General features: G+C 38.3%; 2 protein-coding genes across 2 annotated transcripts; one reads left to right on the top strand and one right to left on the bottom strand.

The window, feature by feature from the left end:
- Positions 1 to 1,274: 1,274 nt before the first annotated feature.
- On the top strand, positions 1,275 to 2,667 carry LOC5576484 (N-alpha-acetyltransferase 40). The gene is made up of 3 exons (XM_021844972.1): positions 1,275 to 1,427; positions 1,501 to 2,072; positions 2,506 to 2,667. The coding sequence occupies exons 2-3, from the start codon at positions 1,519 to 1,521 to the stop codon at positions 2,579 to 2,581; spliced, it is 630 nt and encodes a 209-aa protein (XP_021700664.1). The 5' UTR covers positions 1,275 to 1,427; positions 1,501 to 1,518; the 3' UTR covers positions 2,582 to 2,667.
- Positions 2,589 to 21,134, bottom strand: LOC5576483 (putative pterin-4-alpha-carbinolamine dehydratase). Its single transcript, XM_001662626.2, has 4 exons — positions 20,997 to 21,134; positions 20,763 to 20,916; positions 19,603 to 19,770; positions 2,589 to 2,996 (listed from the first exon to the last, which is right to left on the bottom strand). The coding sequence occupies exons 1-4, from the start codon at positions 21,038 to 21,040 to the stop codon at positions 2,697 to 2,699; spliced, it is 666 nt and encodes a 221-aa protein (XP_001662676.2). The 5' UTR covers positions 21,041 to 21,134; the 3' UTR covers positions 2,589 to 2,696.
- Positions 21,135 to 21,962: the final 828 nt, after the last annotated feature.

Raw genomic sequence — 21,962 nt, 5'->3', positions numbered from 1 at the left:
CTCGATGTTCTACATCTCAATATCTCTCCTTATGTCGATGATAGCTTCGGTCCCTTAGGGGGGTCCTTGAGGTTACGCTTTCGCTTCATAAGTGGAAAGTCATGGGTTCGATTCCCAGCCCCTCCACAAAAAACCCGTCCAGCCACCAGAAGACGCCTCACGGAGGACCGTGCGTTGGGGAGCACATCCATCCTCCGTCAGTATCAGATGGTGACTGAGACAAACTGACCCTCTTCGCAGGCAGCTAGCCTCACTAACAGCAGAAACTCTCTCCTACCTGCTCGGTGTGAGAGTAAAAGAGTAGGAGAGAGTGTAGATGTATATATAAAGATAAGTTATAAATAGATCTGTATCGGTTAAGAAGCTACAGATCAACTGATTCCGGCACAGTAGTGGTCATGAGAGAGACTCGCGAAGAGGAATAATATCAACGGCTGCATATGCCCAGATTCCCATCTCACGAAACGTCAAATGCAGCCCACCGTTTTTATGGCTGAGAAAGTGAAAAGTATTGTGTTCAAAGTAAATTGTTATTAAAAACCTCAGTCAGCGGAGCAGTTTTTTCCAAAGTTGCTGATAAATCTAAGCAGAAGATTAATTATTTCTAATATCTGCTACGTTTGCTGGCATGAAATTACACTCAAACGGCTATTTATGATTCGATGTGATGCAAACTCAATCATTTTTTGCTGAGAGGTTCATGTGAAGGTTTGAACGGCTTGCGCATAATTGTTATAAATACAAAGTGGAATAAGAAAAAAACTCAGCAATCACAGAAAAAGAAGACCGTCTTCGCGAGTCTCGTCTCAGGTCACGAGCACAGAGTGCCTTAAAAAAAAAAAAGCTTCGGTCCCTTCATTCTGCATACGATTTCTTTCTCCATATCTCGATATCCTCCTTATCTCGATGTGTTCCTGTTGATTGTTTGTTCCCAATTTTCTCTCCATATGTCGATATGAACATTATCAAAGGTTACTAGACCAGATTGAAGTGATTCAAAACAATTTGAAAACTGGAAATGCAGTTTGTTTGTTTATTATTTTCCTAGTAACGGAGTGATTTTCAATCTAGTGTTCATTTAATTAATGTTCTTTGTCTCGATCTCTCCCTATCTCGATGGTCCCTTCGATATCGAGATGTGAAGAGGCGACTGTATAACCAAATTTAGGTTTGCGTTGAAACAACTCCGGTTTGAGTAGATCCGCGTTGCCGTGTAGGGGAAGTACTAGTCATTGCATTGGAGGTCTATTACCTCAAAATCATGCTCCGCTCCAAGTCAAAATTACCCTCCCGATCCCGATTTCGCGCCCATCCGAAGAGCATAGTCTTCTGTTGATCGTGTGGATCTCGTTGATCCTCTCCAGAATCGCAACATACGCACTAAGAAATTACGATTCTTGTGATTCTCCGCAGTGCCCAAAGTATAGTTTAATTTGTAATTTGAACTTTATTATAAACGATAACCTGTTAGTTGAACTTTACATCGGGTCAAGGAAACAGTTTCCTAATCACAAGACCATGTCCGCATTGGAGGAAATAACCAACAGCAATTCGGCGATGTCGGCAACCGCTCAACAGAAGGCCATTGAAAAGGCAAACCGACAGGTCAATCCCATGGTAGATTTCCCGGACTTTCTCAAGTACGACCAAAACGGATGCCAGCTGGATCTGTACTGCCGGCGGAAGGCCGACATGGACTCCAAGGTGCTGAAGTGGGCCTTCAAGCTGGCGGAGAAAAACGTCGGACCACAGTACAAAAGCTGCAGCCTCGGGTGGCAACCCAAGGTGAAGCAGTCCGACTTGAACAAGGGATGGGCCCGGTATATTGTGGCCGTCGACAGGATATCCAAGAAACCGGCCGGATACACGATGTTCCGTTTCGATTTGGACTACGGCCGGAGCGTGGTGTACTGCTACGAGATGCAGGTTGACGCGGAATTCCAACGTAAGGGACTGGGGGCGTTCATGATGCAAGCCCTGGAGACCATGGCACGGCACTACGGAATGGAGCGATTGGTGCTGACGGTGCTGAAGAACAACGAGGACGGTACGCGGTTCTACAGGAAGTTGGGGTGAGTTACGAAGCGCTATGGTTAATCGGTTTCGATCCGGGTTGAGATTTTCATTAATAAATATAGGAAATCCCATAGAACAGAGGACAGTTATGCGAATATGGGCAGTTAAGAAATTTCTTTAAAATAAATCTTCGCATTTCTTTCAAGGGATATATGCAAATACTCTTCTGAGTATTCAGAGTATTTCCATTTTTTCTCAAGAAAAAGTTGCGCTTCTTCCAATACTTTCTTCAGAATTCCTGGAACTCTGACCTTTGCGTCCAAATGACCCCTAATATTTTTCCTCGGAAGGAGATGTGAGGATGCATAATTCTTGAAATTTGCAGATAAATCGGTTGAAAATTAAGTCAAGAGTGAACTTTGATATTACATTTTTGACCCAGACCGAAATGGAAAAGGTTTTCATTGTTGAAATTATGATTTCTTTCAGGTACGACGTGGATGAGACCTCCCCGGACAAGTCGGACAACGCCGCTTATGAGATAATGAGTAAAAGTATGCTGTAATCCAAGCTTTAGTGTGAGATGACATATTTTATTCATATTGACTGATTAACATCTTAAGGTTAAAATACAACTACAACAACAATTTACATGCGTTGAGTATTACTCTCCATTCCTCTCAGTACTTGCTGGCAATTTCTTCCAGGAACTTGGCCAGTTTAACGTCTCGTTCGCTCAAGCCACTGCAATCGTGGGTGGCCAGAGTGACCTGCACCTTGTTGTACACGTTGAACCACTCCGGATGATGGTCCATCTTGTCGGCCAGCAAAGCCACGCGAGTCATGAAGCCGAACGCTTCGTTGAAGTTCTTGAACAGATACTCCTTGTAGATGGCGTCACGCCCTGTGACCATGGTCCAGCCGGCATCGAGCAGAGGCTGCAGCTGTTCCTTGCGCTGGTCCTCAGTTAGTTTTACGACCTAGGTTTGGGCGGTGGAAAATGGTAAAGTTCATTTAGAGTTATTGGCTTTTCATATTTAGAGGTAATGTATTGATAGGCAGATCAGGATCGTGATGGAAATCTAACGTTAAAACAAGCCATCGTTGAATTTTGTATATGATTTAGAATTCTTATCACAAATATGGTATTTGTTACTCTTCCTATTCTTTTACTACAGTTAAGGCTCACATTGTAGATGAACTGTGATCCATATCACATATATTTAAATCATTTATATAATGCTTGGACTACATTTTACACGTTCATGGAAGTAGTCAGGGGGAAGAGCAGGGAAGTTGTCTTCAATATTTGTATAAAATTGCGTCATTTTTTATAATTCTTGGAGTCTAAGGGTCACGCTTTTTCCAATACCTAATACATGCACTGTCACAATTTCATAGACACCTCTTCCCTAGACACCAGAAGTTCTTTCATGAATTTATATGAGATCTCTTCAAACATTTCACAAAAAAATGCTCTCACTGCCAAGAATTCCAATCCTGACAGAAGTTTCCGCACAATACACAGAAATGTATCGGGAATTCTAACAAAAAATATATTGAGCAGTTCATAGAAATCCCTCCAGGTGTTCATCTAAGCCAGTGCTTCCCAAACTTTTTCAACTTTCGCCCCCTTGAGGCCAACATTTATCCAGAATCGCCCCCCTGATATGTGATTTCAATATTTTATTTAATTAAGTGCTGTGCGTCAAAATATGTCTTCGAATTGCATATCCACAGAATCATGATACAATAACTATCAAGCACATATAAAAATATTTTCTTAAATATCGATATTCCAAAATTATTAGGTATGATTTACTAGATTGCAATTTATAATAGCAATTTTGACAATATTTTGCGTGCATTACAGCTGAATCAGTTTTCGATACAAGTTCGGCCTAGTTTATACTTTTTGAATGTAATATATGCATAGGCTCCAACTTCTGACGTAACTGGGAGATGCTTCGTTAATGGTGATTTCATACTGATTTATGTTATATTTCTAAAATTACTGAGATAATTTTCAGAAATTGTGAATAATAAATGTTTGACGTTTCTGGGAACGATTTTTTTTTCATTCAATCTAAAAAACTGAACAAATTTATAAAAACCCAGAATGTTTTTGAACTCATATTTCAATGAAATATATAAAAAAAGTATTTCCTAACACTAAGAAAAAATTGTCTCATAAGAAATGATATGAATGAGTGCAACCGAAACTTCAAAATGGGTACTGTAGTTTTTTTCTGTAAAAAAGCTGGATGCCAATGAAAGAAGTATTAGCTTCCTAACCTCAAAGTTCACTCAACTCATGCGTAAACCTTTGAGGCCATTGAGAACATTACGATAGGTAAAAGATTTCTGAGATTTTTCAACCATTATAAGACGCAGCTCCAATAGTGTCCATTGCTCCTGCTCCTCTCGTTAAATTTGTTCCTCATCATAGACCTATAATTTTAACGCTTAATCAACGACTCAGCAGTTCAGTAAAAATCCACAAATCACAAGTATACTACGATTTTAAAAACACCGATGACGAAGGAATGGCCAACTTTCTCCTGACCATAGATTGGGACGTTTGTCTCGACCGTAACGACATTCAATCTGCGGCCCAAACGTTTTCCAATATAATGCTGTACGCTATTGACAGATACGTCCCAAAAAAAGTGATACGTTGCGAGAAACAACCATGACAGTCAAACGAACTTAAACGACTGAAAACAGCGAAACGAGTAGCATTGAAGAAGTACACGAAACGTCGCAACCAATCTTCCAAAACTAATTACGTGCGGCTCAACAATAAATACAAGAGAGTCAGTAAACGTTGCTATCTAAACTATCAGAATAAGGTACAAAGGAATCTGAAACATCGACCAAAATCGTTCTGGAAGTATGTCAACGAGCAACGCAAAGAATCTGACCTTCCATCGTCGCTAGAACTGAATGGTGAAACAGCATGCAAAGTTGACGATATCTGTCGACTGTTTGCCGTTAAATTCTCAAGCATTTTCGCCGACGAACAACTATCAACAGAACGAATTTCGCTCGCCGCAAGAAACGTTCCAATGCAAGAACAGTCACTCGCAGTTTTCACCGTGGACGACACCATGATCATCCGAGCAGCACGTCAACTGAAGTCTACATGTAAACCTGAGCCTGATGGAATACCGGCGATTCTTCTGAAAAATAACATCAGCTGTTTGTTGTCTCCTCTTCGCCACTTGTTCCAGACATCGCTAGCGAACGGCGTCTTTCCATATTGCTGGAAATTCGCTCATATGTACCCAGTGTACAAGAAAGGTCGCCGATATGATATCAACAACTATCGTGGTATAACATCATTATGCGCAGTATCAAAATTGTTCGAACTTGTCGTTATGGAGCCACTTTTTTCTCATTGTAAACACTATTTGAGCGAAGAACAACACGGTTTTATGCCTGGCCGATCGACAACCACAAATTTGTTGTGTCTTTCGTCCCATATCACTACAAGTTTGGCAGAACGAAATCAAACAGACGTTATCTATACCGACCTATCCGCCGCTTTCGACAAGATAAACCACGCTATAATGATCGCTAAGTTTCAGAAGCTTGGAGTACACGGTTCGTTTCTGAGATGGATTGACTCCTATCTCACCGATCGACGGATGCTCGTATCCATAGGGGATTCTCAGTCGGATGTTTTCGTAGGAACTTCTGGAATTCCACAAGGAAGCCATCTCGGACCTCTATTTTTCTCGATATACTTCAATGACGTGAACCATGTGTTGAAAGGGCTCTCGTTCGCAGACGACCTGAAAATATTTCAGCAAATCCGCACGACCGCTGATGCAATTACGCTGCAAAATGAGTTAGATCGTTTCGCATGGTGGTGCGATCTAAACCGGATGCTAGTGAACCCAAACAAGTGCTCGGTGATTTCTTTCTCCAGGAAAAAAGAGCCTGTTCGTTTCAAGTACACCTTTTCTGATGTGGAGATATGCCGGGTTAACCATGTGAAAGATTTAGGAGTAATCATGGATTCCCAGTTTACCTTCAAACAGCATGTAGCGTACGTCGTCGATAAGGCATCGAGAACATTAGGCTTCATTATGCGATTATGTAAAAATTTTAACGATGTTCACTGTTTGAAATCGCTGTACTGTTCGTTAGTGCGTCCTATTCTTGAATTCAGTTCACCTGTATGGAGTCCAATTTACCTTAATGGTGCGGAACGCATCGAATCGGTTCAACGGAGGTTCATTCGATTCGCACTACGCAGATTACAATGGCGAGATCCTTATCGTTTGCCGAGCTATGAAAGCCGTTGCTTGTTGATCGACATCGAGACCTTTCGAACATGAAGAGACATCTCGAAAGCGATGTTCGCCGCCGACGTTCTTCAAAACAGAATAGACTGTCCAGCGATTCTCCACGAAACTGACCTCAACGTTCAACCTCGAGCACTTCGGAATAATTTAATGCTACGACCTCCATTGCGCAGAACGAACTACGGGATGAACACCGCTATCGATGGAATTCAAAGGACTTTTAACCGTGTCTCATCTAAGTTCGATTACCACATGCCCGGACTACATTACGCCGCCTATTCTCAGATGTTCTGACTGAAGTCAGAGAAATTTAGTAAATCATGCTCTCTGTTTATCGTTAGGTTCATTTTAATTGTTGACAAGCAATGTATGTTTCTTTTAAGTATTTTAATATTAGGGCAGAACCATTGGGGCCACTGTCGGCCTGTTGGTATACCTAAATAAATAAATAAATATTAGTTTTTGAATTTATTGACAAAACGATAAACTTTTCACTTGCCCCACCTGTGGGGTAAGTGAAAAGTAAGGGGAAATTTTTCGAAAACTTTCTCTGTACTTTTTTCTTTAATTTTACATACAAATCAATTTCAATATACTGCTTATATTTGGTGCGAGTCAAGCTAAAAAATATACACGACGTCATTTGTTTTAATTTAAGGTCTCTAGAATTTAAAGAATCCCAACTATGCGAAATCCATTACCCACTTGCCCCACGGTACCTTATATAATATTGAGCATTTGCAAAAAGTTATAAAAATTCTCAGATACTTTGTACATCCAAATTATGTTGTGTTCTTAATGTTATCTGTGACTAATCATCTGGCCTTGTAAAAATTTCAAATACAGACCATTCTTAAAACTCACCTGAATGCATTACATGTATTTGAAAATTATCAAGTGTAGTCTATCATAATTTTAAAATGACCCTGATTGGAGATATATCGACCAAAGGTAAAATATTCCTTGAATTAGTTAAGTTTGGATATGATTAACCTTCAGATGTATGTCCTTAAAAGATTATGAGTAATTATTTTCAAATGCTCCCGTGTTAGCCTTTCCGCCCCCTTTCTGGATTTTTGTTTTACAAATTTTTACCCCCTTGAGCCTAAAAATCGCCCCCAGGGGGGCAAATTCGCCCACTTTGGGAATCACTGATCTAAGCTGTCTACTTCCGGTATATATCTGCATATTTTTCAAGTTTCCTCATGCATTTTCTCTAAAACTGTCAAGAACACTCGAAACTTGTTGTAGTTTTTATTACTTCATCGTTTTTTTTGTGCATATGCATCATTGATTCGGGTTTAATTGCTAACAATAACAATTGTAATGTGTAATGTCATAGGCAGGGCCGGATTTACATATGTGGGGGCCCTTTTACCAGAAAAACATTTTGTTACTTTAGAATAGATTAAATATTCTTTTCAAAGTTTTCATTACAAGAAGTCAAACTATATTATAACGTTTGAAACAGATCCTTTATTAAAGTTGTCTCTATTTTGATGAAAGTCTCTAATTTTAAGAAAAGGTCTCTACAGTGAAACCTCCATGAGTCGATATTGAAGGGACCAACGACTCATGGAAATATCGAGTCATAGAACAGCAATCCCTTGGAAAGCTGTTTCTAGGGACCATCATAGTAACCATGAAATTTTGTGTTCAGTATGGTTCCATGAGTCGATATCGAGTCATGGAACATCGACTCATGGAGGTATCACTGTATTTAATTCAAAATGTTCTCTAGTGTCTTTTTTTCTTATTCTGACTGTAGTGAATACTGATTCAAAATTCTTCAGGCTTCAGAGAAACATTCAACGACTTTAACGCTGTCTTTAAGAAGGTTCTTTAAAAATTTCGTCTCACATGTCTCAAGGAAAAGCTTCAAGAAATTTTCTAGTAATTTGTCTAGAGATTTCATTTCTGTCATTTCAGGAACACATAGGAAATTCCTTTCTATCCTATTCATAATTCCTCTATCAATTATCCCAGAAAATTTTCTGGCGATTTTTCAAGGGATTTCTTGAGCACTCCAATGGTATTATCTCTAGTAATTTCCTCTAGGATCACCTCGATTTTTTTTTCTAGATCTACATTTTTTTATTTTCCTAATCTTGTAAAGGTTGTACTTTTAACCACTGCTTCCATTATTTAGGAATATTGTGGTATGACCCATATTTTATTTGATGCTCATCAAATATCATTTCACAATTGAGATGTGATAGACATTGGTTGATGTGTCACACTGTCCAAACTGGGCACAACTCGTTTTATAAAGTCTATTACCCTATTAGGACTACCTTGCCAAATTTGCAAGGGCTCTAATAACCCTTTTCCAAATGTTAACATTCTTTGATTAAGCAATGCTCCGCAGTTGCAGAGTAAATGCTCAGCAGTTTCGTTTTCAGCTTGACAAAAACGACATTCAAAGGATTGGATTTTTCAAATCTTTTTAAGATGATACCTATTGTTACCCTAAAATTTCCTTTATTAAAATTTAGTATAGCTCGGGCTTTTGCTAGACTGGGTTTTATGAATCTTTTCGCTTGCTTGGATGGATCCGTGGCGTTCCAATTGGATTCTACCATGGACATTTTCCAATTTTTCAGTTTCATCTTGAGAGTGCACTCAGGAACACCACAGAACGGTTCAGGGCCGACAAAGTTCGAAGCTGCACCCTGTCTTGCTAGATTGTTGGCGATTTCATTCCCCTCAATTCCACAATGGTCGGGCACCCAGTACAATATAACTTCGTTCCTACTGGCCAATTGCTTCAGAGAAAGAGTGCATTCCCACACTAACTTTGATCTACATGTGAATGCCTTTAGAGCATTCAAAGCTGCTTGACTGCCCGAGAAAATACAGACGTTTGACGTCCTTGTAAACCTATAGTTTCTTTTGAGACAAACATTGGTACAGTCAATGATGGCTTGTATTTCAGCTTGGAACACAGTGGGACTGCGACCCATAGCGATTACCTTGCTGATACCAGGACCGAAAACTCCAGCTCCGGTATTGTCGCCCATCTTTGACCCGTCGGTATAAAATACAATAGAACCTGGATCTAAACTTGGCCCACCAGAATCCCCAATATAGCGACTTGGTTTAACCACTTTAAATGGAACATCATAGTTGATCTTCGTTGTCATCTAATCTTCTATTGTTATCATATCTGAATTCAAATTGAATTTCTTGATGATCTTCATGTGACCAATCAAATCACCATCTAGTATTGTATTATAACGAATAAACTGCAATGCATTTTTTGCAGCTTGCAGTTTAATGAATTGATACAAAGGCAGTATGTTGAGAAGGGCATCCAAATCAACCGATGGTGTACTTTTTATTGCCCTGTCATTGATATACAAGCAAGTCTTTGCAACTTAGCCAGCTTCTTCTGAACGGTTACCTCATTTGTCTTGGGCCACCATACCAGTGAAGCATAAGTAATTTTTAGTCGGACTATTGCTGAATAAATCCAGTTTACCATATTAGGTCGCAATCCCATAAGGCATTAGTACCCTTACTTATGACCTTGTTCAGATGCGAGTTCCAGTCCAATTTCTCATCCAAAGTAACCCCATGGTGTTTAACTTCTTCCAAAAATTGAATTTGAACTCCATTCAAAGAAGGCTGTGTAAGCTTTACCTTTTTCCATCTGGTAAAAGGCACGATAATAGTTTTTGAGGGGTTTACGTTTAACCCCTCTTTTCTACACCATTTGAGAGTATTGTTTAACGCAGTTTGCATCCGATCGGAGATCGTGTTATCAAACTTTCAACGAACCAAGATGGCCACATCATCGGCGTATCCTCAGAACCTTGATCTTTTAGCTCTCTAAGGAGTTCATCTACTACAAGAGACGACAGTAAGGGCGATAACACTCCTCCTTGAGGACATCCCTTAGTAGATCTTATAGATATTTGCGCACCTCCTAGATCAGCAGAAATTGTCCGATCCTTGAGCATCGTCATAACCCATTCGATAACACTTTAATCCAAGCCCCTTGCTTCCATGGATGACCTCATAGAGCTATGGGATGCATTATCGAATGCTCCTTCAATATCGAGAAAAGCAACCACGGCTGTTTCTTTGGCTTCAAGGGATTTCTCGATTTTATTTACCAGCGACTGCAGCGCCGTAATGGTAGATTTACCTGATTGATATGCAAATTGGTATTTACAAATAGGCATTTCTATTAAACTTGTTGATTTGATGAAGCTATCAATTATTTTTTCCATTGTCTTTAAAAGAACAGAGGAAAAGCTTATAGGACTAAAGGGCTTTGGGAGTTATTTTATCCTTTCTTCCAGCTTTTGAAATGAAAACAACTCGAACCTTTTGCCACGGTTTTGGAATATATGAAAGCGCAACACTTGCTTTGAGTATTTCGGTTAAGAGCGGACTAAGCGTCTCTTTTCCTTGTAAGCCTGGGAAAATGTCATCTTTCCCGGCAGATTTGAAAGGTTGAAAAGAACTAAATGCCCAGTTGTTACTCTAGGATATCTTACAAAGATTTTTTTTTTAAATGTTCCCAACTCGAATCTTGGAGGATATACTAAGGAAATCTACGGAAGAATCACCGGATAACATCCTGGAAACCTTAGGACATCCTTACAAAATATCTAAAAAAAATCTTTGGAGGAATTTGTTATGTAATCTTCTAGGTAATTTCTATTGTTATCCATGGAAAAATTCAGGTTATTTTATTGAGTTACCCGAAATAAAATTATTGAGAGAATTCCACAGAAAATAACTACCTTGTGAACTCCTGGAGAAATCTTCGGAATAATCTCTGAATCTGTAGGAAAATACCTAAATTCACACGGAATTCCTAGAGAAAACCATGAAAAAGCAGTAATAAAAAAAAATGTCTAGCCTAATTTTATGATGAAAAAACAAACTCTTATCTTCTGGTTAATTTTAAGTTATGTTTGTTTTTTTTTCAGTTTGGTCCATTTTCAGTCTCTTTTTGGTTCCTATCTGGTTTCTTCTTATTTTTTTTTCAAGCTAGAGCCCTCTTCTTCTTCTTCTTCTTCTTTCTGACGTTACGTCCCAACTGGGACAAGGCCTGCTTTTCTGATTAATATTCTTATGACCACTTCCACAGTTATTGACTGAGAGCTTTCTTTGCCGAAGGCCATTTTTGCATGTGTATATCGTGTGGCAGGTACGATTATACTCTATGCCCAGGGAATCGAGAAAATTTCCATGAAAAGATCCTCGACCAGCGGGATTCGAACCCACGACCCTCAGCATGGTCATGCTGAATAGCTGCGCGTTTACCGCTACGGCTATTTGGACCCGGCTATCTAGAGCCCTCTAAAGTTCCTTTATTCAAACCACATAAACACAGCTATGAAGATATATAAATTGCATTCGAACCTAGTCTTAAACTTCGTTAAGAAAACTATTGTTACAGTTGGAAAAATCACGTTAGAAAATCGTTAGGAATTTAAGCAAAAGTATGGCACTCCACTTGTTTATCCAAATCGTTTTTAAATTTTTCCTAATCTTGCGATGGTTGCGATGGATCTTCTTCGTGAACAATGATCGACGCATCTTCGCGATCCAACATTCGCCAAAATTCATTTTTCATTTTTGCGTCACGAAGAGCATCGCAAAAAGCGAACGGATGCAACGTCGAAGAAGCAAAATGAACTCACCGATAAGTGGTTCGCGAAGCCTCTCCCCTCGTAGGATTCATTTATCCACGTGCTGTTCATTCTCGTGATTCATTGCAAGGTTGCTTCTTCTCGTAAAGTCAAGCAAACACTCCACGCTAAGCCAGCTCCACGCAGCGCATGTGTTAAAACTACACAGAATGAGGCAACCAATGCAGAACTGGCTGACTGAGTGAAAATTCTGAGTAGGTCGCACTAATTCTGTGAGTTGCCGACGTTTTCGCCTTCGGCTGTCCGAGATCGATGGAAAGGGAACTGTCAATGATATCCCGCGTGGCAGCAAACAGTTGGCCGTTGGTAAGATGGGGAGTTTTCTGAGATGTTTTCTAGCGAAAAGCCGGAAGGTGGTCGCAAATGCGAAAGTTTTTTCCCCATTTGCTTCCGCTTCGGCTATTCAAATGAAAAAATCTCTGAAAATCTTTAAAATTGGAATGTTTTTTTTTTAATGTTTTCAGAAGCAAAACAAAAATGGAAACGAATTCCGCATTCCAAGCGTTCCTCCTCTGTGCGCAATTCACTCATTCAGTTTTGTTTACCACCGTTTGCACAAAACTATGTACAGCCCCTTTGCACAAAATCTGTGCTGCACGAAAAGAGGCCAATTTTGTGCGCTCGGCACTCATTTTTGAGCGGAGCAAGTTTAGCGTGATTGTTGCAAGCCCACATGAAGATGATCGAAATGAATATTTTTCTGTTCTTCGCGAAGAGCAGGCGGCGTGGATCGTACCGTTCACATTACCAAGCGATGGAAAATCACCCGATGATAGCGTCGGGAGAAACAGCGATCCGAAAATGAAACACGAACGAATGAAGCGCCCGAACGGTTGTTTGTGTTTATTCGCAGATTCTGTTTTGATGCCTACGAAAATTCATCGTGCCTCGCGTTTCTGATTGTTGTTCAGCAACATTGAATCAGATGCGAGTTCCAGTTCAATTTCTCATCCAAAGTAACTCCATGGTGTTTAACTTCTTCCGAAAATTGAATTTGAACTCCATTCAAAGAAGGCTGTGTAAGCTTTACCTTTTTCCATCTGGTAAAAGGCACGATAATAGTTTTTGAAGGGTTTAGGTTTAACCCCTCTTTTCTACACCATTTGAGAGTATTCTCGCGTAACTTTTCAAAACGTCCTAAGTAACAAATGTAAACAAATCGAGATTATCATTACAAAGCATTCGTTGTGAACCACTTAATATCACATTGAAACACTCGTATTGATACATACACAAGTAATTAATCTGTTAAAAGCTTGACGAAATAACCAAAGTACAAATCAGCCTGGCTTTTAATCAATTGTTACTTTGGACCTTTGATCAGAAAATCAGCCATAGGTCCTAAGTAACGCAATTAATAAAAACAATGCTAAAAAGTTACATAGGACATTTTCAAATAGTAATTTTTGACGACGTTCGGTGCGTTCAGAATCCGCTCCGGTGTATTCGGAATGATGCGGAAACCGTTCTTCGTGAACATTGGCGTTTTCACCAAAGCAGACACATTTGGGTGAGCTCATGTGCCGTTCCGGAGATTCCGGTCCAAATCCACTAGTTGGTGATATCACTTACCTTGATCACAGCACTTCCGACCAAATATTGATGCGCTTCGTTCCGTTCTGCTGCTCCTGTCCTTCCTCCAGCTTCCGCCCATCGGTTTCTTTCTTGGCATCGTACTGCTTCATCATGACCCAGATCAAAATCCGTTGTCGCTCGGTTCGGAATGAATCTGTCCCCGCCGGACGGTGGCTGGGCGTTTGAGATTTACCTGCCTTCTTGTTGCTGGATTCACCTCCGGGTTTCTAACTCGGGGTCTTCCCGCTAAGTGTCCCGGACGGAACCGTTTGCTAGCCGTTAGAAACCGACAGCTTCTGGCAAGACGTTCGTTGAGCTGGCGTTAAAATTGCTGCCGATAGATCCATTTTTCTCTGCCACCGAGGGCATGTCCTTTTGTCAAATTGAAAGACATTTTCCGCAACACAAACTTTTTCTCAGGCCACAGACAGGGAACCTTGCAAAAACAGCTTTTCTGAACCTTCTGCACTGACACTCGCTTGCTGTTATTTTTTGTGCTTTTTTCACTCTACACCGATGACAGCAAAGCAGCACAACCCGCCATGCAGAAGAAAACTCTACTTCCATTCCGAGCAAGTGTGAGTGAATCTGGCATCCAAACGAAGGGAAGAATGAGAGAAAACTAGCGAGAGAGCAAAACGTCCTATATACAGCTCAACGTTTCCCCTCCTTCCGTTGCTACATGGGACATATAGACGGAGGGGAAATAGCGACACCGAAGTATCGAACGAATCAAAAAACAAAGCACAGCTGGTGTCTGCGATTATCACACCGCAACAAAATGTGCACTTCAACTTGTATAATTGAGCATGTGAATACCCGGTCAACCAGTCAGTGATTTCGATATCGATTCGTTTTGAATCGTTGGCGATCGTCATCGCTGGACAAAGATCTTTAAAGAAATTGTAACATTGGTTGATCGGGTACTCAATTCTGACGGTAATCAATATCAAATTCTATAAAACAAGATTATTTTGTGAACAATCTAAAATGTCCGATGTACCTATAACTGAAACAAAATGACCAAAGTGAATGTCCAATGTAACAATTGTTGGAACAAAACGACCTATGTAATTCATCCTATGTACATTTTTTTGGTCAAAACGTCCTATCTGATGTTTTTGCAGATTTCACTGCAATTTGCTAACAAATTGTCAAAATGCCCATCCTTACGTTGAACTCTATTACACTGCTTTCCTCTGAAGGCAACACAGTGGGGAAAAAATGTTTCATTTTGATACAGTTTAAAAATGTGTTTTCAATACCTTCAAGCTCGATTTTCTCGAAATGTGTGAATTGTTAGATAGGTCGTTTTGAAAAGTTACGCGAGTATTGTTTAACGCAGTTTGCATCCGATCGGAGATCGTGTTATCAAACTTTCAACGAACCAAGATGGCCACACCATCGGCGTATCCAATTACCTCAGAACCTTGATCTTTTAGCTTTCTAAGGAGTTCGTCTACTACAAGAGACCATAGTAAGGGCGATAACACTCCTCCTTGAGGACATCCCTTAGTAGATCTTATAGATATTTGCGCACCTCCTAGATCAGCAGAAATTGTCCGATCCTTCAGCATCGTCATAACCCATTCGATAACACTTTAATCCAAGCCCCTTGCTTACATTGATGACCTCATAGAGCTATGGGATGCATTATCGAATGCTCCTTCAATATCGAGAAAAGCAACCACGGCTATTTCTTTGGCTTCAAGAGATTTCTCGATTTTATTTACCAGCGACTGCAGCGCCGTAACGGTAGATTTACCTGATTGATACGCAAATTGGTATTTACAAATAGGCATTTCTATTACACTAGTTGACTTGATGAAGTCATCAATTACTTTTTCCATTGTCTTTAAAAGGAGGAAAGGCTTATAGGACTAAAGGGCTTTGGGAGTTAATTTATCCTTTCTTCCAGCTTCTTTTGAAATGAAAACAACTCGAACCTTTTGCCACGCTTTTGGAATATATGAAAGCGCAACACTTGCTTTGAGTATTTCGGTTAAGAGCGGACTAAGCGTCTCTTTTCCTTGTAAGCCTGGGAAAATGTCATCTTTCCCGGCAGATTTGAAAGGTTGAAAAGAACTAAGTGACCAGTTGTTATTTTTGGTATATTGCAAAGATTTTTTTTAAGATGTTTTCAACTCGAATCTTGGAGGATATACTAAGGAAATCTACGGAAGAATCATCGGATAAAATCCTGGAAAACTTAGGACATCCTTACAAAATATCTAAAAGAATCTTTGGAGAAATGTGTTATGTAATCTTCTAGGTAATTTCTATTGTTATCCTTGGAAAAAATCAGGTTATATTATTGAGTTACCCGAAATAAAATTATTGAGGGAATTTCACAGAAAATAATTACCTTATGCACTCCTGGAGAAATCTTCGGAATAATCTCTGCATCTGTACGAAAATATCTAAATTCACACGGAATTCCTAGAGAAAATCATGAAAAAACAGTAACACAAAAAAAAATGTCTAGCCTGATTTTATGATGAAAAAACAAACTCTTATCTTCTGGTTAATTTTAAGTTATGTTAGTTTTTTTTTCAGTTTGGTCCATTTTCAGTCTCTTTTTGGTTCTTATCTGGTCTCTTCTTAATATTTATTTTTTTCAAGCTAGAGCCCTCTTTTTCTTCTTTCTGACGTTACGTCCTAACTGGGACAAAGCCTGCTTCTTATATTAGTGTTCTTATGACCACTTCCACAGTTATTAACTGAGAGCTTTCTTTGCCGAAGGCCATTTTTGCATGTGTATATCGTGTGGCAGGTACGAAGATACTCTATGCCCAGGGAATCGAAAAAATTTCCATTACGAAAAGATCCTCGACCAGCGGGATTCGAACCCACGACCCTCAGCATGGTCATGCTGAATAGCTGCGCGTTTACCGCTACGGCTATCTGGACCCGGCTATCAAGAGCCTTCTAAAGTTCCTTTATTCAAACCACTTAAACACAGCTATGAAGATATATAAATTGCATTCGAACCTAGTAAACTTCGTTAAGAAAACTATTGTTACAGTTGAAAAAATCACGTTAGAAAATCGTTAGGAATTTAAGGAAAAGTATGGCACTCCACTTGTTTATCCAAATCGTATTCAATTTTTTCTTAATCTTTTTCTTTCTCGTGAAGTCAAAGAAAATTCCATTAGGAATGCTCTTAAATATTGTTTCACTAATTTTATTTGAGTTTATTCGCATAAATTTTGTCCATTATTCCAGATTTATTAAAATATTTAAATCTGTTTGATCATATTATGCGTTTCCAAAAAGTATTGGTTCTAATTATTCGTAAATGTTTTACTACAACTATGTATGTCGAGATTTGTGGGGGCCCGGGGGCCATGGCCCCATCGGCCCCCGTAAATGCGGCTTTGTTCATAGGAATACTAAATTTTCTCGAAAATTACATATGCTTGGTTCGAACATTTATTAAATATAATTGAAGCACAACTCATCCAAATTAAAATACTAAGAGGCTTATTCGATCATTCTAATAATTTACTCCATGGCCCGCAATGATGGATCCTTGCAACATGCGGATTTGGAGCAAAACATTCGGTCAAATACATAAAGATTTTTCTGAAAGAATTCTTTAATGAGTGCAAAGTATACAGTGGAAGAAAATAAAAGAAAATCCTGGAAAAATCTCTAAACAAATTCTATCAGAAATTTCTGTAGAATTCCTTGGAGAAAGACTTACAAAAAAACTGTTTAAGGAATGCATGGAGAAATTCCGAGTTAATGGAAAACCTGGCTACGCATATGAACACGTTAACATACATGAAACCAGTGCGTTTATGTTTCACTTCATTGAAACTTGAACCATCAAACGGTCGAATGAAATCAAGAAGCCTAATAATATATGCACATATAAAGCGGCTATTGTAGCTGATAACGAAGAATTTAGGAGTAGTTGAATCGTGATTATTGTGTTCTAGATTCAACACACATTTACGAAGCATAATTAATCTGTTACGAGTTTGTCAGTCTGTTTTTGTGAGGATCCTGTAGAGGTCAGGAAATACAACTGCTCTGTTTAAGGTGGTTTTACAAAATAATCATTTACTACATTATTATCATTTATTCAATTTTACTGACTGTAAGTCATTGATATGGTAGCTTTGACCAGCTATGACCATATTGCCCCGCGGGGCCCTGTTCCTACATAAGTTCTGTTTTAATTGAAAATTCATTTTAAAGTCTACAATTTCGAACACGGAATGACAATTGGTAGTGAAAAAACGAACTGCAGTAATAAAAAATCTCAATATATTGGATAAAACTTTAACTGCGGCCTATACTTCAATACTATCATCTCATGAACAAATGATGTAATTATAGTTTTAAAAATGTCATAAATCAAGTTTGGAAAAAAAAACTATTTTAAGTTGAAAATGATCTGAAATGAGCAGAGTTTTTAAGCTCAAAGCACATCCTGACGGAAGTAATAATATAATCCTTACTACCTATGCTTTCATAGTTCTCTTGATTTAGTATACATATTAAGTTAAATGCAAAACTGAGAAATAGTGCATTATTTTCCTCTCGAAATACAATGAAAAATCCCAAGTTATTTTTTTATACCTGGTTATTTAAAAAAAAAAAAAAAAAAACCGATCGAAAAAAGAAAATAAGGAGAAGAAATAATAAAATCATCTAAATAACGTTAAAAAATTGTTGGACATCGGAAAATGTGCGTACATGGTTGAAAAAGTGTTAAATTTTTATAGCGAGTGAAATTTATAATTTTGAATGCGCTTAAACTCATGATTTTGCTCTCCATTATACAAATATAGATCCTTGTGTAAACTGTTGATAAAATGAAGATGTTATGCGAAAAATAATGTTAAAATAGTAATGTTATTTCGGATGAAGTTGGTCATTTTCACGAATTTTCTTGTTTGTTATAATGTTGAAAATACCAAATAACTGAATGCAAGAAAACAATTGATCACTTGTCAATGCGATTATTGTTAGTTTTTAATAACTCTACATAATAATTTTGAGCTCCCTGAAACCGAATATGCTTGCTAAATTAATTTTTATCAATACAATATTTATAGATATAGGGAATAGTTAAATTTCCAGAATTGCACACAAAACGCATAAATGTAGGCAATTTCCTGATATATAATAGAAATTTAATCATTTCAACCGAATGAGCTGATTGGTACAAGTTTTTAAGATGAAATCTGGGTTTGGAATATATTTTAAGCACCCTCACAAACTTTCAGGTTGAAAATAATGTTCAAATCCTTGTTTGGAACTTGAATTTTATGGATGTTTATCAATACAACACATGAAACAACATTTTACATTATTTTCTTATAAATTTTATTTAACGCAAACAAACATCACAACACACAATTCGACAATAGTTACGAAAAACAACGTTGATTTACTGCAGGTTACATTGATATTTGTGCACCGTGTGATACGGTGATCAATTTCACCCGAATTTATGGTGCTTTTCTCAGGTTTATGAAAAAAGGCAGGGATCTTATATTTCTATAACATCGTATAATAGTAGTTGAAGGATGTACCAAAAACCAAATTCCGATTTAATTTAAAATTAAAAAGATATATCATAAACAAGGTGTCCACTTTATAGAATGAACATTGTCTATCAAACAATCACACAAACAAAAATCGTAACAAGGGGTCGAAATCGGTGTTGGATCGAACTTGTTGCCTATACACTATGGTGTCTGCCGAAAGTGCCTGAAACACATGGTTGTGCAGAAATTGAATGAGTGAGAACCTATTGTACAAAAGACAATGTCTTCTTTAGGTTTTTATGCTATACGCGAATTCAATTCAAGGCTGTTCGAGACACGAAACAACTTTCTAAAATCATCGATTCCATTTTGAAACTATGTAACCAACACGATATAACTAGTAGTCACAAACGAGGAAACTGTACATTGATTTCAAATTCATATCACAGCATCCAATTTAAAAGGTATACATGAACTAGCACTGGTGCAAAAATCAATAATCTCCTATACCCACTTGTTGCTTACCATTTTTCGCTTCTTGGCTGACGCTGAAACCGGTGAAACTGATTGTGTAGTCGATCCGATGGAACTAGCACTACTGCTACTGCTGCTGATGCTGATATGCAACTGGCGACGTGTTCCAAAGATCCCCGCGTACGATCGTTGCTGTGAACAACACAACAGAGGCCAGACCTGAGAGCAAAGAGATAATGATGATTGTAGGGGGACATAGGGCAAAATGCACTAGTCAAGAAGGATGTGATGAAATGAGGACCAAACATGTGGGATACTCAAAGTAATTTGGACAGACCGTAACTCGTACATAATTTGGAAATTTACATTTGATTTTAATGTCCAAAAAATATTTTAAGATAGTGTCTATGTACGAGAAAGGTAACGTGGAAAATATGTGTATGGCAAAATGCATCTAACGAATTATTTTTCAAAATTGGGTACTACAGGTCAGACTCGATTATCCAAAATTTTAGGCTCGATTATCCGGAATTTTTTTTTAGATGTTCTTGTTTTTAATTTTTTATGCATAAATTTAAGATGCTTTGGTATTGCAATATACAATATTAATGGTTTTGCAGTTAAGAACGTATTTAAGAAAAGGGGGGTTTGAAAAAGTGGTTTTTGGTGTATGCAGGTCACATTTTGTTTTTCTCGTAAAGACCCCTACTGTTCCTAGAAAAAATTTCTGGCTGCGCCATCACATCATATAAAAACACACGAAAAAAGATAATATTTAAGTTCTTTTGTCAAAGATTTCAATTTTTTTTTAGTGATTCGATTATCCGGAGTGAAAAAAAATCGATCCTCCGGATAATCGAGTACGACCTGTATTTTCGAAAAAAATATTTGGTACCGGTTGTGCGTAATGATGATGACTATCACGCCTGCCAAATATTTTTTCGTATAAAGCTTCCATTCAAAAGATATTTGAAGTTAGATGCCTTTCCCCAGTGATTGGGAAAACTACTCAAAAATATATATTGGAATTTAAGTTATCTCTGCCATGCTGTGAAAATTCCATTAAACGTGGTCCACAGATAACAGAGATCTAGCTTATTAAACATGCGCTTTGCCCTAACAGTGCATATCACCCCATGCATCCCTATTAAGTATTTCTTCGTGAAAGCTACTCTAGCTCCATTATTTAATGGTGTAAGTGTTGCGCTTACAATCGGTTTCCAAGTGCCACCCTTCGCAGCTCCACATGCCGCCGGCGATTGTTGCGTATTCCCCTCAACAACCACCCACCGACGCAATGGAGTAGCATCGGACCACAGTTGACTTGAGCAGTATCGGGTTGTTGCTTTGGCTAAGCGAGGGCATCTGTAATAAATATTGCAAAAATGTTTCGATTGCATCACTTTGATATTGTATGGATTAATTTTAATTAATAGTAAACTTGCCTTAAACAGATCTGGGAAGTCACATTGCTTGAGATGAACATCATTCGTATAAAGCTTATTTATTTCTGATTTATGACACAACAGTTTCACGGCTCGAACCAAAACAAATGATTTACCACAGTTGATGCTTCGTTCTGTAGCTAATACACGGTGTGGCTGGCGGAAGAATAAAATCATCATAAATCATTGATTGTTCCAAAGTAGAAGAAAATTTAATCGAACAACATCGGATTAGTGCTCATCATATACTCTCGTGCTGTGCGTAACGTAACAACAGTAATTTTCAGTGCTACTTTCCATACAAATCGGACTTTTGGACAAGTGTGCCATAGGGGTAAGTGTGCAAACCTTGCCTTTTTATTAAAAACTAGTGGTCCCGGCAAACTTCGTCTTGCCATCAAGTAGGCTGTTGAAAACCGCTACAAATCGTCCCATACAAAATGACAGTTCCGTTCACTCTCGTTTTCCTGACTTTCCCGGTGAATACCCTGGAACTTTTATACACACAAACACGTCGGAACCCTTGACGAACAAAATGGAGAAAGAATCATCCAATTCCGCTGACCCGTTCGTAAGCCATTTCGTGACATACAAACATCATTCCATTTTTATTTATATAGACTACAAATTATATTTTATTTTTGAGCTTAATCATATGACAAGCCACAATAAAATGATCAAAATATGATGTAAGTTGCTCTATTTTTCACGTATTCACATCAAAATTTGTTGAAACAACCAAATTGCGGTGGATTTTTATAAGATTTTGTTGTTTCTAAATAGCATGGTAAAAGGTAAATCATTAACAGAATTTTCTAACGTTCTGCATCGAGAAACTATTCAAATGTGTAAGTTATTGTGGCATGTGAACGAAAAAAGTATTTTGTTTTACATACGAAATCCAGTTTGGTTGAAATATATACTTATTGGGGCAAGTGTACCACCCATTCAATTTTGTTCGATTTG

This window comes from Aedes aegypti, chromosome 1, assembly GCF_002204515.2.
Source record: "Aedes aegypti strain LVP_AGWG chromosome 1, AaegL5.0 Primary Assembly, whole genome shotgun sequence".
Taxonomy (NCBI): Eukaryota; Metazoa; Arthropoda; class Insecta; order Diptera; family Culicidae; genus Aedes; species Aedes aegypti.
Note: the sequence above shows the minus strand (reverse complement) of the source record. Positions and strands in the feature narration are given on the sequence as shown.

What these genes read in the sequence shown, in the direction of transcription:
- LOC5576483 (XM_001662626.2), bottom strand. Translation starts at nt 21,040, where the DNA reads ATGATGTTCATCTCAAGCAATGTGACTTCCCAGATCTGTTTAAG. An exon ending in ACTTCCCAGATCTGTTTAAG is followed by an intron (nt 20,917 to 20,996) that starts GCAAGTTTACTA and finishes TATTTATTACAG; the next exon opens with ATGCCCTCGCTTAGCCAAAG. An exon ending in GTGGCACTTGGAAACCGATT is followed by an intron (nt 19,771 to 20,762) that starts GTAAGCGCAACA and finishes CTTTGCTCTCAG; the next exon opens with GTCTGGCCTCTGTTGTGTTG.
- LOC5576484 (XM_021844972.1), top strand. Translation starts at nt 1,519, where the DNA reads ATGTCCGCATTGGAGGAAATAACCAACAGCAATTCGGCGATGTCGGCA. An exon ending in CGGTTCTACAGGAAGTTGGG is followed by an intron (nt 2,073 to 2,505) that starts GTGAGTTACGAA and finishes GATTTCTTTCAG; the next exon opens with GTACGACGTGGATGAGACCT.